Source organism: Acanthochromis polyacanthus, chromosome 4, assembly GCF_021347895.1.
Source record: "Acanthochromis polyacanthus isolate Apoly-LR-REF ecotype Palm Island chromosome 4, KAUST_Apoly_ChrSc, whole genome shotgun sequence".
Lineage (NCBI taxonomy): Eukaryota > Metazoa > Chordata > Actinopteri > Pomacentridae > Acanthochromis > Acanthochromis polyacanthus.
Genome location: NC_067116.1, coordinates 22,815,650 through 22,832,081, shown reverse-complemented (window position 1 = coordinate 22,832,081; position 16,432 = coordinate 22,815,650). Strand labels below are relative to the sequence as shown.

At 41.2% G+C, this 16,432-nt stretch overlaps 1 protein-coding gene across 1 annotated transcript in view; it reads left to right on the top strand.

Annotated features, from left to right (window-relative positions):
• kank3 (KN motif and ankyrin repeat domains 3) overlaps positions 1-16,432 on the top strand; it is a 38,184-nt gene that overhangs the window by 16,645 nt on the left and 5,107 nt on the right. The window contains 9 exon segments of the mRNA XM_051947507.1: positions 7,517-7,591; positions 8,749-8,837; positions 10,083-10,255; positions 10,258-11,869; positions 12,615-12,717; positions 12,928-13,170; positions 13,398-13,488; positions 13,956-14,175; positions 15,403-15,549. Coding sequence (XP_051803467.1) covers positions 8,801-8,837; positions 10,083-10,255; positions 10,258-11,869; positions 12,615-12,717; positions 12,928-13,170; positions 13,398-13,488; positions 13,956-14,175; positions 15,403-15,549 — 2,626 coding nt within the window. The 5' untranslated portion in view covers positions 7,517-7,591; positions 8,749-8,800.

The following is a 16,432-nucleotide window of genomic DNA, read 5'->3' as shown; positions in this document are numbered from 1 at the left end:
AGAGGTGACAGTGTGTCACAGTGTGAGCTGCACAGCACACAAACACTTAAGCACTTGAGCACTCGCCAAATGTGATAACACGCTATGTAAGCCTCAGTGTGATGCATCATGTGATGTCGGACTCGGTGCTGTTGTTGGCTGCAGGATGATTCTGTGTGTTTGTGTGTCGCAGTGTTTGTTCAGCTCGGGTTTTGGTCGATGTTTTCCTGCAGCCTTCAGGAAGCAGCTTTCAGGACGGCCCGATGTGTTTCCTGGCTGGACCCTCCTCCCCTCAGTTCCTACTGAGAGACAATAGGAGGTCTCCCACAGGGGCACGGAGATGTGTGTGTGTGTGTGTGTGTGTGGTGATGGGGGGATTTATTGAGGGAGTAGTGGGCTTCCTTCAGGAAACTGCAGATTTATCCCAGCAGCAGAGAGGCCCTCCTGTGTGGCTGCATTTTACTGTCTATTCAGCCTAAATGTCCTCACGAGGACGAGGACATGACAGAAATCTCCTCGCCTGTAAAAGAGATTAGGTTCAGGATTAACAGCTGGGTTTAAGTTTAAGATTAACCGAGATTAGAATTAAAGGTTTTTGAAAACTGACATTTGCACTGAGACACAGTTTCCTGTCAAAAAGAAGCTCTTAAGATGACGTTGAGAGTTCATTCATTTAGTAAACATTCTGGAGTTTTGGATAATGTCACATGAACCTCATCCGCAGATGAAGTTTGCCCTGTTGTCATTCAGTTGTAGATGATTCCATTTCAGTTTTTTGGAGCTCTTTATTTACTTCTCATTCACATTGGCTTATAAGTTGGTAATAACCTCTCCTTAACATCTACTTAGCAGATGTTCTTTGGCTGACGAAGACCAGGTGATTTGGTGAAAAACTCCTTAAAAAACGTGCTTAAAGTCACTTAATATAATTACATATTGTGCTTGATCAAAAAGTTCCAGGACTGCACTTAGTGAGTATGAGTTGCGTGTGCACATGTGAGCAGTCACTGTCATGAGTTATGATGTCAGGTGTTACGCATGTTTTTGACTGCTGCTTGGTGTGCATTTGTAATGAGTAGATAGTAATCAACACATTTTGTGTCACTCAATGTGCGTTTGGTCATAGCACAGTGAGTACACACAGGGTTTTGTCTACAACAACACAATCTCTGCTCTCTCAATATTGCAGCTGGTTTGTTATTTAGGGCTGCACTTGACCTTTTCATTATTGTTTATCTGTAATAAGTATGTTTTTCTGGTATTTAATTGATCTAATATGGAGGTCCAACACTGTGTGACCCCTCAGACAAATCTGAGATATTCGTGTCCTCCCATTTGTTTAAAGTAGGCCAATTACTATTAAAGGCTCTTGTCTGCAATTTGTCCATAAGCGTACAGTCAACTGTCAATGGATAATTTAATGGTGAAAAAAAACGGGGCTATTCACCTGCAGGTTCTGGAGTAATCATGACTTTCTCTATTCATGGGTTTTTAAGCAAATTTTGGACATTGATTTACAATAATTCAGAGACAATATTAATCGAACACAGAAGTCAAATTTAATCTAAACCCATGTGCCATCTATTGTATAAATGCATGGAGTCAGACAAGAACTAATGTAGGTGTTCCAGTGAAAGGTTAGGGGACAAGAAACAGTGGCAGTCCCAACAAGTATATAAATCCAAGTGTATGTGTGTTTGACATGTATATCAGGGTGGAGGAGTGTGTTTGTGTTTTGTACCTCTGTTTCTATACGTGGGTGTGTGTCCAGCTTTCTGAATGAGGGTTTTCTCATGTAAAACAGTCAGATTGTACACGTTGCTGTCATAGAAAGGATGTCGGCTTTCACTGCTTCCCCTCTTGTCAGTCCGATCGTGTCTCCCTCCCTCTCTCTCTCTCTCTCTGGCCTCCCTTCATGGGAAAAGGGTGGTGTTGAAGATGAGGTCACTGTTTCAAAAGATGGCCCCGAGCCTCCAACCAGCACAACATTTCCTCTGCTATGAATCGGGCTGAATGAAGGACAGCCCGATGTTCTCCTCTTCAACGCTGACAGCGCTGTGAGTCTCTGCTGGGGCGACACGCTGCTTCTCCACTCGTCGTCACATGCTCCCTCTCAGCCTGAGGAGGAAAAAAGGCATCAACAATAAACTGTTCTGTAGCTACCATTTCTTAGGAAACACTTTCTCACTGAAGTGCGGAAAGTCGTTTTTATAGAAGTAAATGTTCCTAAAGCTGTTTGCAATAGTAAAAACTGCTCTAGATTGAGGACAGAAACAACACCAACTCTGCTCATTTTACTGGCTGCTTAAATCCTGACACTCCGCTGATTTATCATACTTTAGGTTCTAGTTTACTTGTCTTGGCCATCATTTCTCTTTGTAACAACTTTGTACATCAGATGATCAGCTTTTAAATAAACCTCCAGATCAAGAGAGAAAGAAAGAAACAAAAGCCAACAGTGAAATGACAACCAGCCTACCTGCTATAAACATTCATCACGGTTTACTGACATAACCGAGCTCTGTGATTTCAGGTGTGCTTACATTCAGTTTGACCTCCAAATAAAAGGGTTTACATGAACTTTTGGCTTGTTTATATATGATTGTTTCACTGCTAGTGTTCCTCGTCTTGATGGTTCTCATGTTGAGGCTACAGTAATCCCAGATCTTTAAAATGCTTTATTTTACAGGCCTATAATTTACCAATAATCTTATTTGCTACAAACTAAGAGAAAATGAAGAATGGCTATGAATGAGAAGCTCTTTTTAGACCCAGAGAAATGTTAACGCATTGTTAATTCAATATTATTCATTCATATTTGACTTTTTTTGCATGTTCAACTACCCTGCTATACACCGACTAAAGGAAAATGTTTCTACTTTCCTATAATAAGTCCAGGAAAATGCTGGGAAATTATGCAATAATTAAGGACATATAAAATGAAAAGTTACATAATGTTAGACTTTTAATATCCTGGATTTATCCTTTTTAACCAAAATAACAACAACAAGAAAACATGCAGAGACATAACTGGATGACATGTGGGCTGTAACTAGGACACAGAACAGGCAATTAAAGCATGTACGTACTCAACCTCATTTCACAGAGCTCTGGCTGTATTTGTCACTTTTGGTCGCTGGAAATGATATTATGGCTACACATACTGCAAAATACATATACAGTAATGTTAGTGTGATGTTGGATTCCTATGCTTCATCACATTAACAGTTTGTTGCCATGGAAATAAACCTGTGTGGTCAGACAGCAGACCAGCGTGGTTCACAGTAAAGCCCAGTAAATTGTTACCAAATTACGGTGGTATGCTCCAAATGTGTTCATGAAACTTTTAGTGCGAACATTGCCTTAGTGTGTATGCAGCCATGTGACACTGTGTGTGTGTGTGTGTGTGTGTGTGTGTGTGTGTGTGTGTGTGTGTGTGTGTGTGTGTGTGTGTGTGTGTGTGTGTGTGTGTGTGTGTGTGTGTACTCATACAAGTAAATGAGATGTTTGGTAGTTTGTGTGAATATATGCACACATGATGAACTATGCAGAAGCTTGGGGAACTTCAAAAGTTCAGATTCTTATTCCTTTAGTCCCACATTCATCCTGCAGCAACAAGGCTTAAGTCTGACCCTTATTTTACGTCCACTGTCACAGACATGTCACAAAGGAAGCGCACCTTTTTCAGCAGGATGATAGGAATGCACATTTTGAATCATTTTCTAAATCAATAATCAGCAGCATTATCAATCCATCATAGATTAGTTGATAACACAAAGCAGAGCCAGCTTTGTATAAATAATACTGAGTTACAGTAACATTGTCCCAGTCAGTCCCATCTAGTTCTTAACACATGAGCTGTGGCTGAAGACCATTAAGCTTCCTATAAGTGTCATGGTGGCCTCTTGCTAGCCAAGCCCCCACAATGCTCTCTGCTTGCTTACACTAAACATCCCATATTCCAAGTGACTGCCTCCTGGTGTCACTAAAGTATTAAACAGTAGGAGGCTCCTCCCCGTGGAACAACAAGGAACAAGCTAGTGAAGAAATGTAATTTTTTTCGTGTTGCATTGCAGAGCTGTTCTGTTGTCAGGCATATACACTGGATTGATTTTAAGGAATTTTACTGTATTTGAAGTGTGCGTTATCTAGAGAAAGGGTATCTGGCATCAGCAGATACTAAATTTTTATTGACTCTTAACTGGATTGGGGCAAACAAATGTGATCGGGACATCCCTCATCTTCAATGGCAACAAGTCCTGTAACGGATGGTCTCACCCCCAGAGTCAGACTGACCGTACATGAAAGTCTGGAAGATGCTCAGAATGAACGGTGACCACACCAGATATTGATTTTTGGTTTAGTTTTTCAGTTTCCTGGACTTTGTGTCAAGTTAATGCATAACTTCACAGTATTTATGGCATGGCAGCATCCTCACTTTATTTGCAGCATCCAACACTTCAGCACAGTTTTGCATTTTTGTGCTTTCACAGATTTCACAACTTTAGATTGTGGTTTCTGTAGTACTTGTGTACTGTAGTGTTCACAGATATTTTTATAATTGTGTTTTTCTCTTATGCAAGTGTCATTATGAGCACTGGCCCTCAAGGGAGTGTGTGTGTGTTCACGAATGTGTGTGTGTGTGTGTGTGCGAGAGTCGACAGCGTGGCTCTCAGCTGGTCAGGACTCAGGGAAGGAATGCAGGCTTCTCCCTGCAGTCTGTAATTTGCTGTCATCAAATCAGAGAGAAAAACAGCAACACATGAGAGGAGCCGAGGGAAATGTGCTTATGTGTGTGTGTTGGGGGTGAGAAGAGAAACAAGTCATGTGAGGAGAGGAGGGATGAGACAAAAAGGAAGAGAGTAGGTGAGAAGAAAAGAACAAGAAAAAGAGAGGAAATGAAAGGAGCTGATGAGGGCAAATGGAAAGGTGAAGAAAATAAAGAATGAAAGAATTGCAAGATTTGAGTGTTGAGGCTGTGTTGTTAAATACTGCTGGTTTGGCAATCCAATTAGCAACACGTTGCACAACTCTACAGAGATGGATAAATCTCAACGTTTAAGAGTGTTGTTGCTTGTTTGTGGTAAAAGTCTGCATTTTCAGAATGGCGCCTATTGCAGCAGCCATTAGTTTAGTTTAATGCGTTTATAAATGTTCTATTGTTGTTGTGGTTCAGGGAATGGCACAAAGAGACTTTCAGGTAAATATATTTATGATACAGTTGTATTAAACTAGTTGCGTCAGGGCCAGAACTGGTAAACCAACAATTCAATATTTTGATATCGACTCTGTCATTCAGAAAACTAAACCTTTCCTCCCATAGGAGCACCGCCACCTTCTCATAACCTGTAGTGTTAGAAACCTCTAAAGATGCAACCTGAACGGAGATGTGGGAAATTACAGTACTATTTTAATACTATTATTGATGCCAAACCTCCAGAATTTGTCTGATTTTCTACTTCTTATACTCTACAGTCTGCTGCTTCTCTGAGTTCAAACTGTCATTGTCATTGGCGTTCCCTGTAAGATTAAATTTGGTGTCATCATTAAAATATGAATGATGTAATGGCTACCAAAAGTGCCTGCATAAACTCAAAGTTGTTCATGTACAGAAAACACGACGCCCAGTGTTTTTGAGCCTCACTATTAAGGATGTCACATCATAACTACCCCAGAAACACATATTTAAAGAAGCTTCTTTGTCATCATTGGTAGAAACCATCTCTATTGGATCTACATTCATTCGGCTTCTTATGACAGTTGGATTTTCACAACAACGCCACAAACTTTATTATGACCATCAGACAAGAGCTCAGACAAATCACAAAAGCTGCAGTCACAGCCGGGATTGCAGGTTACTAAAACTGCGCAGTAAAAAAACTATTTGTGAATCATGTGCCTTGTTTATGAGCTCTGGTGTGTTTGTGTTTGGTTCTAAATAAACCCAACACAAAAACTCAAAGAACTTCAGTCTGGTTTGGTTGAAGCCACATCTTAAAAAAAAAAAAAAAAAAAGCTTTTGTGCTGCTGGTGTCTGGTTGTCCTGAATGCTCCGGCATCAGCTGAGAGCAGAACTAACTGAAACGCAGAGGAGAAACAGAGCAGCAGCTGATAAGAAAACACTGAGCAGAAACATTCATATCAGTTAGAGGAGATTCTTTTCTTCCCACTGATGACTGCATATTCTAATCAATGTCATCCACAACAGCCCATAATATGATTTGTGATAATTAGTTGCCTGTCTGTGTGAATGTTTGTGGGCTTTTCTTTGACAATAAACTGTGTGTCTGCTGTAGTCTGAGCTGACAAATGATGTGTGTGTGTTTATAGGTTATCAGTAGTCAGTCAGCTAGAAGGACGACTGGCGTGTTTCAACAGCATGTGTTAGGAATGTGCTTCAGGCTGCTGGGAAAAAAGTGTGTGTGTGCTGCTGTAAGAGTGTGTTTGAAACTAAATGAATGACTGCATGTGTCTGAGGTTTAGTGTGTGGAGGTACAACTTACTGTATCTGTTTTCATATTTCAAACACTGAGCGTATCTGGGTTTTGTGTTGCACATATACTGTACCTTGAAGGGTCTTGTGACAGTGAAATTCCCACTAAAACTAGTTGTAGGTCTGAAAGTCTTTCGCTCCATTTGACCCTTAACAGCAGCCTGTATTATTTCACCTATGACAGGGAGGATTGTTGCAGTGCAGGTAGGTGCACACTTTGTTAGTTTATGTTGGTGTTCTGCTGTCCAGCACCAAAGCTTCTGTAAACTGACTTGTTCCCTTGTCAGGTGATAACACCAAGTTCAAGTCATCTTTTTTTCAGTCGATTTTTAAGGTTGAAAAACATCTGGATCTTTAAACTAAACATTTCAGAATTTTATTAAAACTAAGCATTTTTTAAAGTACCGGTATGCGTATTTGCTTGGTAGTACAATTACTCCCATGTCTGTATGGAAAATACTGAGCTTTAGCCAGACGTTAGTAAGTTTCGCTTATCATAAAGACTAGAAACATCCACACCAACCTGGACCTGTCTAAAGACAACAATTTTGTTACATGGCTTTGTTTAGGTTGTACAAACAAACATAAAAACAACAAGCTGTCCTTCTACTGGGATTTCTTTTTTGACATGAAGCATTAACTTCCTGAAGTCTTGTAGTGACAGTGAGTTTGCCAAACAACCAGCTGACACTCAAGGTCAGAAAAACTCACAATAAAGTGTATTTCCAATGAAGGGTTTTTGGCTTGAACTTCACAAGTCTCTGGGATTCTACTGGATGGGACAAACACCATTTTCGCAGAGAATATGCTCTTATTCAGGGTTTAAATCTGGTGGCTGTAAAGGTCGAATTGTACTTAATTTTTTATATTTATCAAACCAGTTGCATCCGATATGGAAGCTTCTGTATTTGTCATGTGTGGCGATTAATTTATTGCGCGTTTTGTCTAATTTGATGCCTAGTAATGCGCCTCAGTATTGTGACAGAAGTGTGTTTTGTCATCAGGTTTTGTTTGTCTGATAGTCCTCTTGTCTTTCTTTCACAGGGCTGTGTGAAGCAGGGAGGAGGTAACCAGCCTGAGTTCCAGCTGCATGAATCGCTCACTGAGCGGCTGCTAGAGGTAAACTTCTCTTCAGTGTCTTGAAATTATAATCTGGAGCTTATTTTAATATTTCCTTCTTCCCTCTGTAATTGGCTTTCAGTTTAGGCAAAGTTTTCCACTTGCTGACAGCACAGGGAGCCTTTTTTATTTCCTAAAGAAGAATCTGGATGTTGACAGGAGCAGGGAAACGCTGCCATCAAAGAAAAACTCCCACTTTTTCATTCTCATGAGATACAGTACATTTAACAGTCCTCTAATTAAGATGAATAACGGCAAAAAGCTATCACACAGCTTCAGTCTTTGCCCCAGAGAGTTTTCTTCATTCAACTGAAAAAGAGTGTATGTAATCTATTTATATGCAAAGCTTTCTATGCTTAATATTTTGCATTAAGTTTAACAATATCTCCTCCTGCGTTTCTCTGCCCCGTGTATGTGAACAAACAGACATTTTGCCAGGAGAAATGAGCAGAAATCAGTTGGTCAGTGAAGCAGTTATGGTCTCAGGTCTTGTGATGCAGACAATCCTGTGATTTTTCAGCAGAGTTAGTTGGTGTGATGCTGCTGGTGATGGAGCAGCTGTCTTGTGCTTTTAATTTCAGTTCCGTTCAGCTGATAGCTGTTGACTTTGTTCTCAGGTATTTTGCCCACTTTAGTTTTCACTGTGTGATAGTAAGTGTGGATGATGTCAGGCCAAATGTCCTTCAACACCTCTGAGGAGGAAACGCAGACATGAGATGAATGTAACTAAACCTCTTTATCTCTGAAAGCAGGGGATTCACTTTCTTTTGAATTCAGTCACAGGCTGTCGCATGTACTAAGAAGCCATAAAAACAAACTTCTTCAGGTCTTTCTGCACTGGGTTTAGAGCTTCTATAAAGAAACATCTTTATCCACTATTAAAGTGAGAGCATGGAGTCAGTTGGGTTGACTAGAAGTTAGATTCTTTGTGTTGTTTGTTGTTTTAAAGATGTCTGTTATTAGCCAAAATGTGTTGCAAAATATGATTACGACAAAATCAAAACTCACACTTTCAGACTGCCATTCTGTAACAGATGCTAGAGTTGCTCCAATGTTTTTAGCAAACTACTGTGCAGTGCTTTAGAAATTCTTTTTTTCACTCTTGGTCTAAGAACATCAATAACAAATGCACTCATGTCACTGCATGTTTTCTTTAGCCAGGTGTTGATTTGAAGCTACAAGTGTGCTGAAAGGTCCAAGTCCTGAAAAATGACTCAGTCGGTGCAAGTTAACCCAAAGCTGCCCGGTAAGGAGCTACTGCTACTGTTTTTGAATTTCCAACTTATTGTCAAATATGTTTTTGTGACAGTGAAAATACAATTATGTAGACGACTCCTTGAGGTGAGGCTTTTGTGTTGCAACACGTATTTGTCTTATTTATTGCTGTCAGTTTGCTTTACATATTTGTGGAGGTTATCACACTGACTCTGCCGGAAACTGGTGGAGTGCTTCCTCCGGGTTGGGGGGGGAGTTGCTTCCCCAAGCGAAGGAGTTTAAGTATCTCGGGATCTTGTTCACGAGTGATGGGAAAATGGAGCGGGAGACGGACAGGCGGATTGGTGCGGCGTCAGCAGTAATGCGGGCGTTGTACCGAACCGTCGTGGTGAAGAGGGAGCTGAGCCGTAAAGTGAAGCTCTCGATTTACCAGTCCATCTACGTTCCAACCCTCACCTATGGTCATGAGCTTTGGGTAGTGACTGAAAGAACAAGATCGCACATACAAGCGGCAGAAATGAGCTTCCTCCGTAGGGTGGCTGGGCTCAGCCTTAGAGATAGGGTGAGGAGCTCAGACATCCGGAGGGACCTCGGAGTAGAGCCGCTGCTCCTTCGCATCGAAAGGAGCCAGTTGAGGTGGTTTGGCCATCTGATACGGATGCCTCCAGGGAGACTTCCTTTGGAGGTTTTCCGAGCACGTTCGTCTGGGAGGAGACCCCGGGGTAGACCCAGAATTCGCTGGAGGGATTATATATCTCGTCTGGTCTGGGAACGCCTCAGGATCCCCCAGGAAGAGCTGGAAAGCGTTGCTGGGGGGAAGGACATCTGGAACGACCTGCTTCGCCTGCTGCCTCCGCGACCCGGCCCCGGATAAGCAGAGGAAAATGGATGGATGGATGGATGGATATCACACTGACATCTTCCAGGAAAACAGTTGACTGTGGGAAACAAACTATATTTAACATTTTTTGATGTGTCTTTATGTTGCTTGTACTGTAAACACAACAGATGTCCAGTTCAGTTCCTGTAAATCATGACAACGACACAGTGCACGTCTTTAGTGTACTGACTCTAACACAGCTTGTAGGACAGATGTGAACAATGCACAATATAAAATATTAAATCAGCTTTGCAAGTGTTTTCAGACAGGAAATACACAGATATACACAATGGGTTTGTGGCGGTAACACTGAATGCCAAAGCAATTTTACTTTAGTAAGAAATTCCAAAGAGCAACAATGACGTGTTGTCCATTGTTGTGTCCTTTTTCATTCAGATTTGGGCTCTCCATTCCTTTACTCTGGTCAGGAAGAGGCGGACCAGTCAGGATCTTATTCTGTCCAGACTCCATATGGCTTCCAGCTGGATCTGGACTTCCTTAAATATGTAGAAGAGATAGAAAGTGGGCACAATGTCCGCCGGGCACCTGTAAGCTTGCGGCGCACTGGACGGGGACTCAAACTTTCCCAGAGGAGTGCAGGTGTGGGGGGCGTACCAGTGGCTGGACATCCACAGAGTCGCTTGCATCCCCAGCTAGTGAAGATGGTAGAGCTCCTCCACCACCGCCACCTCGTAACCGCCTTGGATCAGCACCCTGCGAGGGATTCTCTCTTTCCCCTGTAACCCTCCTCAGTGTCCCTCCCCTGTCTGCTGGGGCCAAAGTGCCACCCCCTCCACCACAACGCAACCCCAGAGTGGAGCGGACTCTTCTGGAAACCAGCCGGAGGTTACAGCAGGAACAAACCCACCAACACCAGAATGGTGGGCGCTTTCAGCTTGCAGATCCTCCAAAACAGCTCTTACCCTCTTCATCCACTCAGCCTCTACAGAGCAGTTGGACTAAACCCAGTCCTCAGACCTCTGGGCGCAGCACTCCAGCTTCTGGCACCGCAATGACCCCAATACCACCCAGCCAGCTGCAGACAGTTAGAGAGCAGATGGCTACGGCCTTGAAGCAGCTGAAGGAGATGGAAGAACGGGTAAAGGGTGTTCCTGCACTCGAGAAAGAGGTGGCCAAACTTCGTGCAGAGAAAGACATGCTTCTGTTAGCCCTGCAGGAGAAGAAAGTAGCCATGGAGGCCGCCCAGCAGAAGCATCCATCTACAGAGTCTTCTACCCAAACCACAGAGACCTTCCAAAATGACCACAGTCGACTGACTTCGCCGACATCGACTGGACACAAAGGCGTTGTAAAATCTGGTGAGCTAAAGCGGCTTGCAGAGAAATTTGAGGCAAAGGAAGAGAAGTCTCCAGAACGATCACCTAAAGTTTTAGTAAATGCCCCTGAAAAAGTAGTGGTTCAGAAGAAATCAGTGGCTGTTGGGGACGACATGCCAATGGCCTCCGTTGTTTTCTACTACAGCCAGGGTGTAAAGGATGCTTCTGAGGGCACCCAAGTAGATGTTTGTGAAAAATACACAGGAACAGAGCTACCTCTGCTTCAGGATGAAGGAGTACAAGCCAGAGTAGAGACACAAGAGGCTGAGGTTTGGGTGATGGAGTCACTACTTGGGCTGACTTCGGAGGCACGGCATGAGATAGACACCTTACAGGACACCATCAAATTCCAGCAAGAGTCCATTGTGGCTCTGGAGGATCGGCTGAGTGCAGCCGACAATGACCTGGGAATGCTTAGAGCTCAGATGGAGGAGAAAACCTCTAAAGTCACATTTGAGAAAGGGGTTCTCGCCAAACCAGACATGACAAATGCCCAAGTAGAGACTCTGACCTCTGCGTTAAAGCATGCTGCAGTTTTGTGTCGTCCTGACGTAACTGATGTGTGTGTAGGTGAAGGTTTAGCAGCAGACCAGATCGAACAGGGCACCCAGACTGATGCTGTAGTGACACCAGCTGAACCAGCTCCTGTTGTGCTGGTCAGCACTGGGTGCCAATGGGAGAACTTGTGTGAGAAAAAGACTGAGGAGCAGAAGGTTACATTGCCAAAAAAGAGACAGCTGACCATTGCTGAATACAAGGTCTCACCAGAAGAAGAGGTGGTCGGTACAGTTGAAATGAAAGAGGGAGAACAAGGAGAGAAGACTGCAGCAAGCAATACTAAGACAGGTGAGCAGGTTTTTAACAAGCTAGAGTTACGATAAATGATTCATGCCTTCATATATTTTTTCACAAGTATATTAAAGCTAGAAGTATTACTCTTGAAAACTTTCATGCAAATGCTTATTAGTAAATTGGCAGCATACAAGATTGTGAATTCATATTTGCAGCTGGTGGTGTACAGTGTAGAAGAGGTACTATTTCACGGTCCAAAATAACTGTCTCATTTAAAACCTAAATTTATTTATTAATCCTTTTAAAAGTGTACTTTATTCTCTGCACATGATGAATTATATCCTGGCCTGTAGGAAATTTCACATTTTTGCTTTTTCAGCTGATCTGCTGAACTGGCTAACAGACTCTCACTATTTTTAAAAAAATATATTATTAGTACACCATATCAAAGCTTTGTCCTTTTAAAATATCACAAATTTCTTAGTTCATCCTATGCAAATTCTTTAAAATAATTGTATATATCATTAAGTATAATAAAGTGTTATCCACTCACATGAAATACCTTTTGCAGAAGAATGTATTGCAACAATTTCCATGTTTTTCTGACGTCAGTTTTAGTCAAGTAGTTCTTCTTATACAATACAAAGCTTACATTATTTGAAAAAAGGGCATAATCCTCCATTGTTGAGAGACTGATAACATAATATTTGTAACATTGTTACGTGTGTATAAGGTACGTGTTTCCTGCTGTAATCTGAACTATTGTTTGTCCCATTTGTCTCCTCTGTGGGAACAACAGGTATGCTGAAATCAATCATGAAGAGGAAGGATGGGAGTAACTCAGGCGAGAATCGCACCACTGGAAAGAAGAGCCTGCAATTTGTTGGCATTCTAAATGGAGGGTGAATAACAGTAACATGAAACCTTATTTTTATTTTTACCTCAACAAAAATAAAATGAGGGCGACAGATAGTCTAGAGGCTGGAAATAACACTGACACAGGTCACAGGTTTGACAGAAAACAAAAACTTCCTGCTAATAGAGCCAGTTCTATAAAATGTGAACTCCACAATTTACTTCATGTTTTAGCAAATAATATTTATCTCTTCCAGGTATGAGTCTACATCCAGTGAAGAAGAGGACGAGGAAGAGGAGGAAGAAGAAGAAGAAGAGGAAGATGGTAGTTCTTCTGGAGAAAGTGGAGAAGGCGAGTGCTTGGACAGCACAGAAGAGGATGAGGCAGCTTTGGAGGAAGAAACATCTGAGGAGGAGAGAAATGTGAACCTGGATGAGAGTGACACTGATGAAGAAACACTGAGAGCTGCAAATTATTCATCTGATGGCGTGAAAGAAAAGTAGGTTGTTTTATGTTACCAAGTAGGAAAGAATGCTTTTTGCTTAAATCTGTGTTGACTAATGTAATTTCAGGTGTCTGGGGGCTGCAGGAAATGAGTTAATGTAGTTTTCTGATTAAAGTGTCATGCTGAGAATGTTTTCAAATCATATATGAATTAAGAAAGTCACTCAAAATCCATATACAGTAAACAGTAATTCATTTGTGCTTCACACACGTTTGTCACAGGTTTGAGCTGAGCTCAAAAATGCGTGAAGCCTGCCTCATTCTGAAGAACCACCTAAACGATGACGTTAAAACACTGAAGAGTAAGGAAGTGGTGCGTCCATGTGTTCTTCTTCTAATCATTTTAACACCAAGTGACACATTTATCTTCATCACTAGAATGATACAAAGTAAACCTCAGGAATTTCAAATGATGATTACTTGGCTGATAAATGTAATTAGCAAAGCTGAAGAAAGCTATGGTATTATATTGTTTAGGGATATTTTTGGTACCAACAAACAAAAGGAGTTTCATGTAACAATAACAGAGGAGTCACACAAAGAAACGGCCCGGGAAGTAAGTCTAAGTTTAATAACAGATGGTAAAAGAACTTCCCCTAACATTCAGTGATATGTCAGGCTGCAATAAACTCTAGACAAATACAGTCTTGACTGCCTCTATAAACTGTATTTTTACTTATTTTTACCTTTTGTCTCAAGGAGATCTTTCTGCTTTAGCTGCTGTTTTGAACCGTTGTTTAAAGTGTGTAACTACATTTGACTTCCCACTCCCACCTTCAGCTCTCCAGCACCCACACTGTCCAGCTCGAGTGGTTCCGTATCTCCAGTGCCAAGATGGCTCAGTCATCACGGGTCTCGGACTACCTGATGGCGTTCTCTGAGGTGTCGTCGGTGCTGCTGGAACATGTGGTCAACATGACAGATGGCAACGGCAACACAGCTCTTCACTACAGCGTCTCCCACTCCAACTTTGGTGTAGTCGGGCTCCTGCTGGACACGGGTAAGGGAGTAGTAGTCCTTTAAAGGAGGATATCCAAAACTTGATTAAATGACATTAAATGGTCTGTGTGGTGCTTTAGTATTCTTCAATTTACAACGTCATCATGAATCGAATGAAAAATGGGTTTGCATCTGTCATCATCCACTTTTTTTATTCATTATAAATTGTCTCTCAATTTAATCCCCATTTGTTCACCTTTGGGTTGTTGCTTCAGAGTTTGATTTAAAAAAGTGGTTGGCCTGTATTTTTACCGCCTGGGGGCAGACAGCCGCAGACCGATTAGCACTGTCACATTACGTATGTAGCACATCTACCTATGCAATACTTACACTATGTTTATACAATAATAAAATGCTACAGACAATAAGAATGTTGACTTTATGTCTTGGGCTTATTCTTTTCCTTTGCATAGCCATTTATTTAGCTGCAGGGAGATACATATATAGATAAACCAATTACAGTAAAGATAACATTATCATATGTCATCATCACTGATGACAACATCTGGTTAAGTTCCAACATATAATGTAGCAATACATTTTAACATGATCAGATGTGTTACAGTAAACAGCATTAGACTGCCTGGGTGTTCATGCTGTGGGTCAAATAAAGTGCAAAATACAGAAGTGAAAATCTGAATACTGCATCATTTCTTAGTCTTTGTTCCATCTAATCTGAATCTAAAAAGCCCAAACTCTGAAAAGAAGTTTAAAAAGAAGACAATTATCCAGTTGTTAAGTAACAAAAAAATAGATAATGGAAATTTTAAACCCATTTTTCATTTGAATGAAATATCTTGACTGTGCAAATTGAACAAAGAACTAAGCTTTACACAGACCTAAAAGAAAAATCCAAACAAACGTTATGTTTGATTTATGATCTTGGACAAGACCAAACAATTTCCTCCTTGGGTACTGTTGCTGTTTTATGCTGGATAAGAAGCAACAACTTAACAAGTTTCTACTTGTTTTCTAAAAAAAAAAAGGCACTTTACATTTGGTGAGAACCAAATGTACATACATCAAGGTACATACTGACAGGGACATTTTAGAGTGTAAACGTGTCAACCTTGGACCATATTTGTAAATGGTGATAGAGTTGCATATGTTGGAATTTCTGTACTGCAAGTTCTGGTTACTTATTGACCAACATATATGCTGGCACATCTGCACTAATATATCTGCACTAAGCTAATATCAGCATGGTAATAAAGTGTGTGACCTACAGGTGTGTGCTGCGTGGATAAGCAGAACAAGGCAGGCTACACCGCCATCATGCTGGCTGCTCTCTCCACTGTAAAGGAGGAGGACGACATGGCCGTGGTGAAGAAGCTCTTCAGTCAGGGAAATGTCAATGCCAAGGCCAGCCAGGCAAGTCGCCATCGGTTCAACAAACAGTCCTTACACTGGACACACCACTCATGTGGGCTGTTTACTCTTAAATGCAATTTGCAGCCTTTCATGTTACCACAATCATTTAACTGCAATCTGTTCTTTCATATGCATGTAGTTTATTTTGGTAATTATGAGGTTTCCAAAAAACATGTTATTGTTAATAAGACTGAATAATTTATGGCAGAAAATAATTTTTCACTCTGTACAATGTTAAAGTACTCTTCACAAGTGATGACTTGATTTGATATGCAAAGCTTTTATTTCATACTGGAAAATTCATTTCCACATGCTACAACTGAAAAATAAAACAGAAAGTTTGATCAATTGGACAAAAGATCTCCAAGTAACAAGAATAAAAGGGACACATACAATTAATAGGTTTCCTTCGGTAATTCAAATAATTGGATGGGAAAGTAGATTTAGAAACAAATACCCATTTGAAGAATATGTCTTCAGTGTCATTCTTTGCAGTAAACCTGCTATAGCTCTGCTGTCTTATCTGAAAGAGTTTTGTCTGATTTGGTTACATTACACCTTTAACATGAAAATAATTCTACACAGGACTAATTCTACAAATTCAAAACAGATCAGTGAATAGAAACTCAACTTCACTATTTTCCCTGCTTGTTTGTCATGTTTTTTAGCCTCGTTTGGACAGAGAACAAATGTGTAGCCTAACGTGGCACACAGGTCATTCATGAGAGTCTTTTGACTTTTCCATGTTTTTTATCTCCGGTTGATCTAATCAGGTTGAGTAGTGTGTGTGTGTGTGTGTTTGGACATGGCGCCTGATGGGTTCTCGCACTGCCAAGTCATAGGACTGAATTTACAGCGTTTTGGCTGTAAATCTAATCACTCCTGCT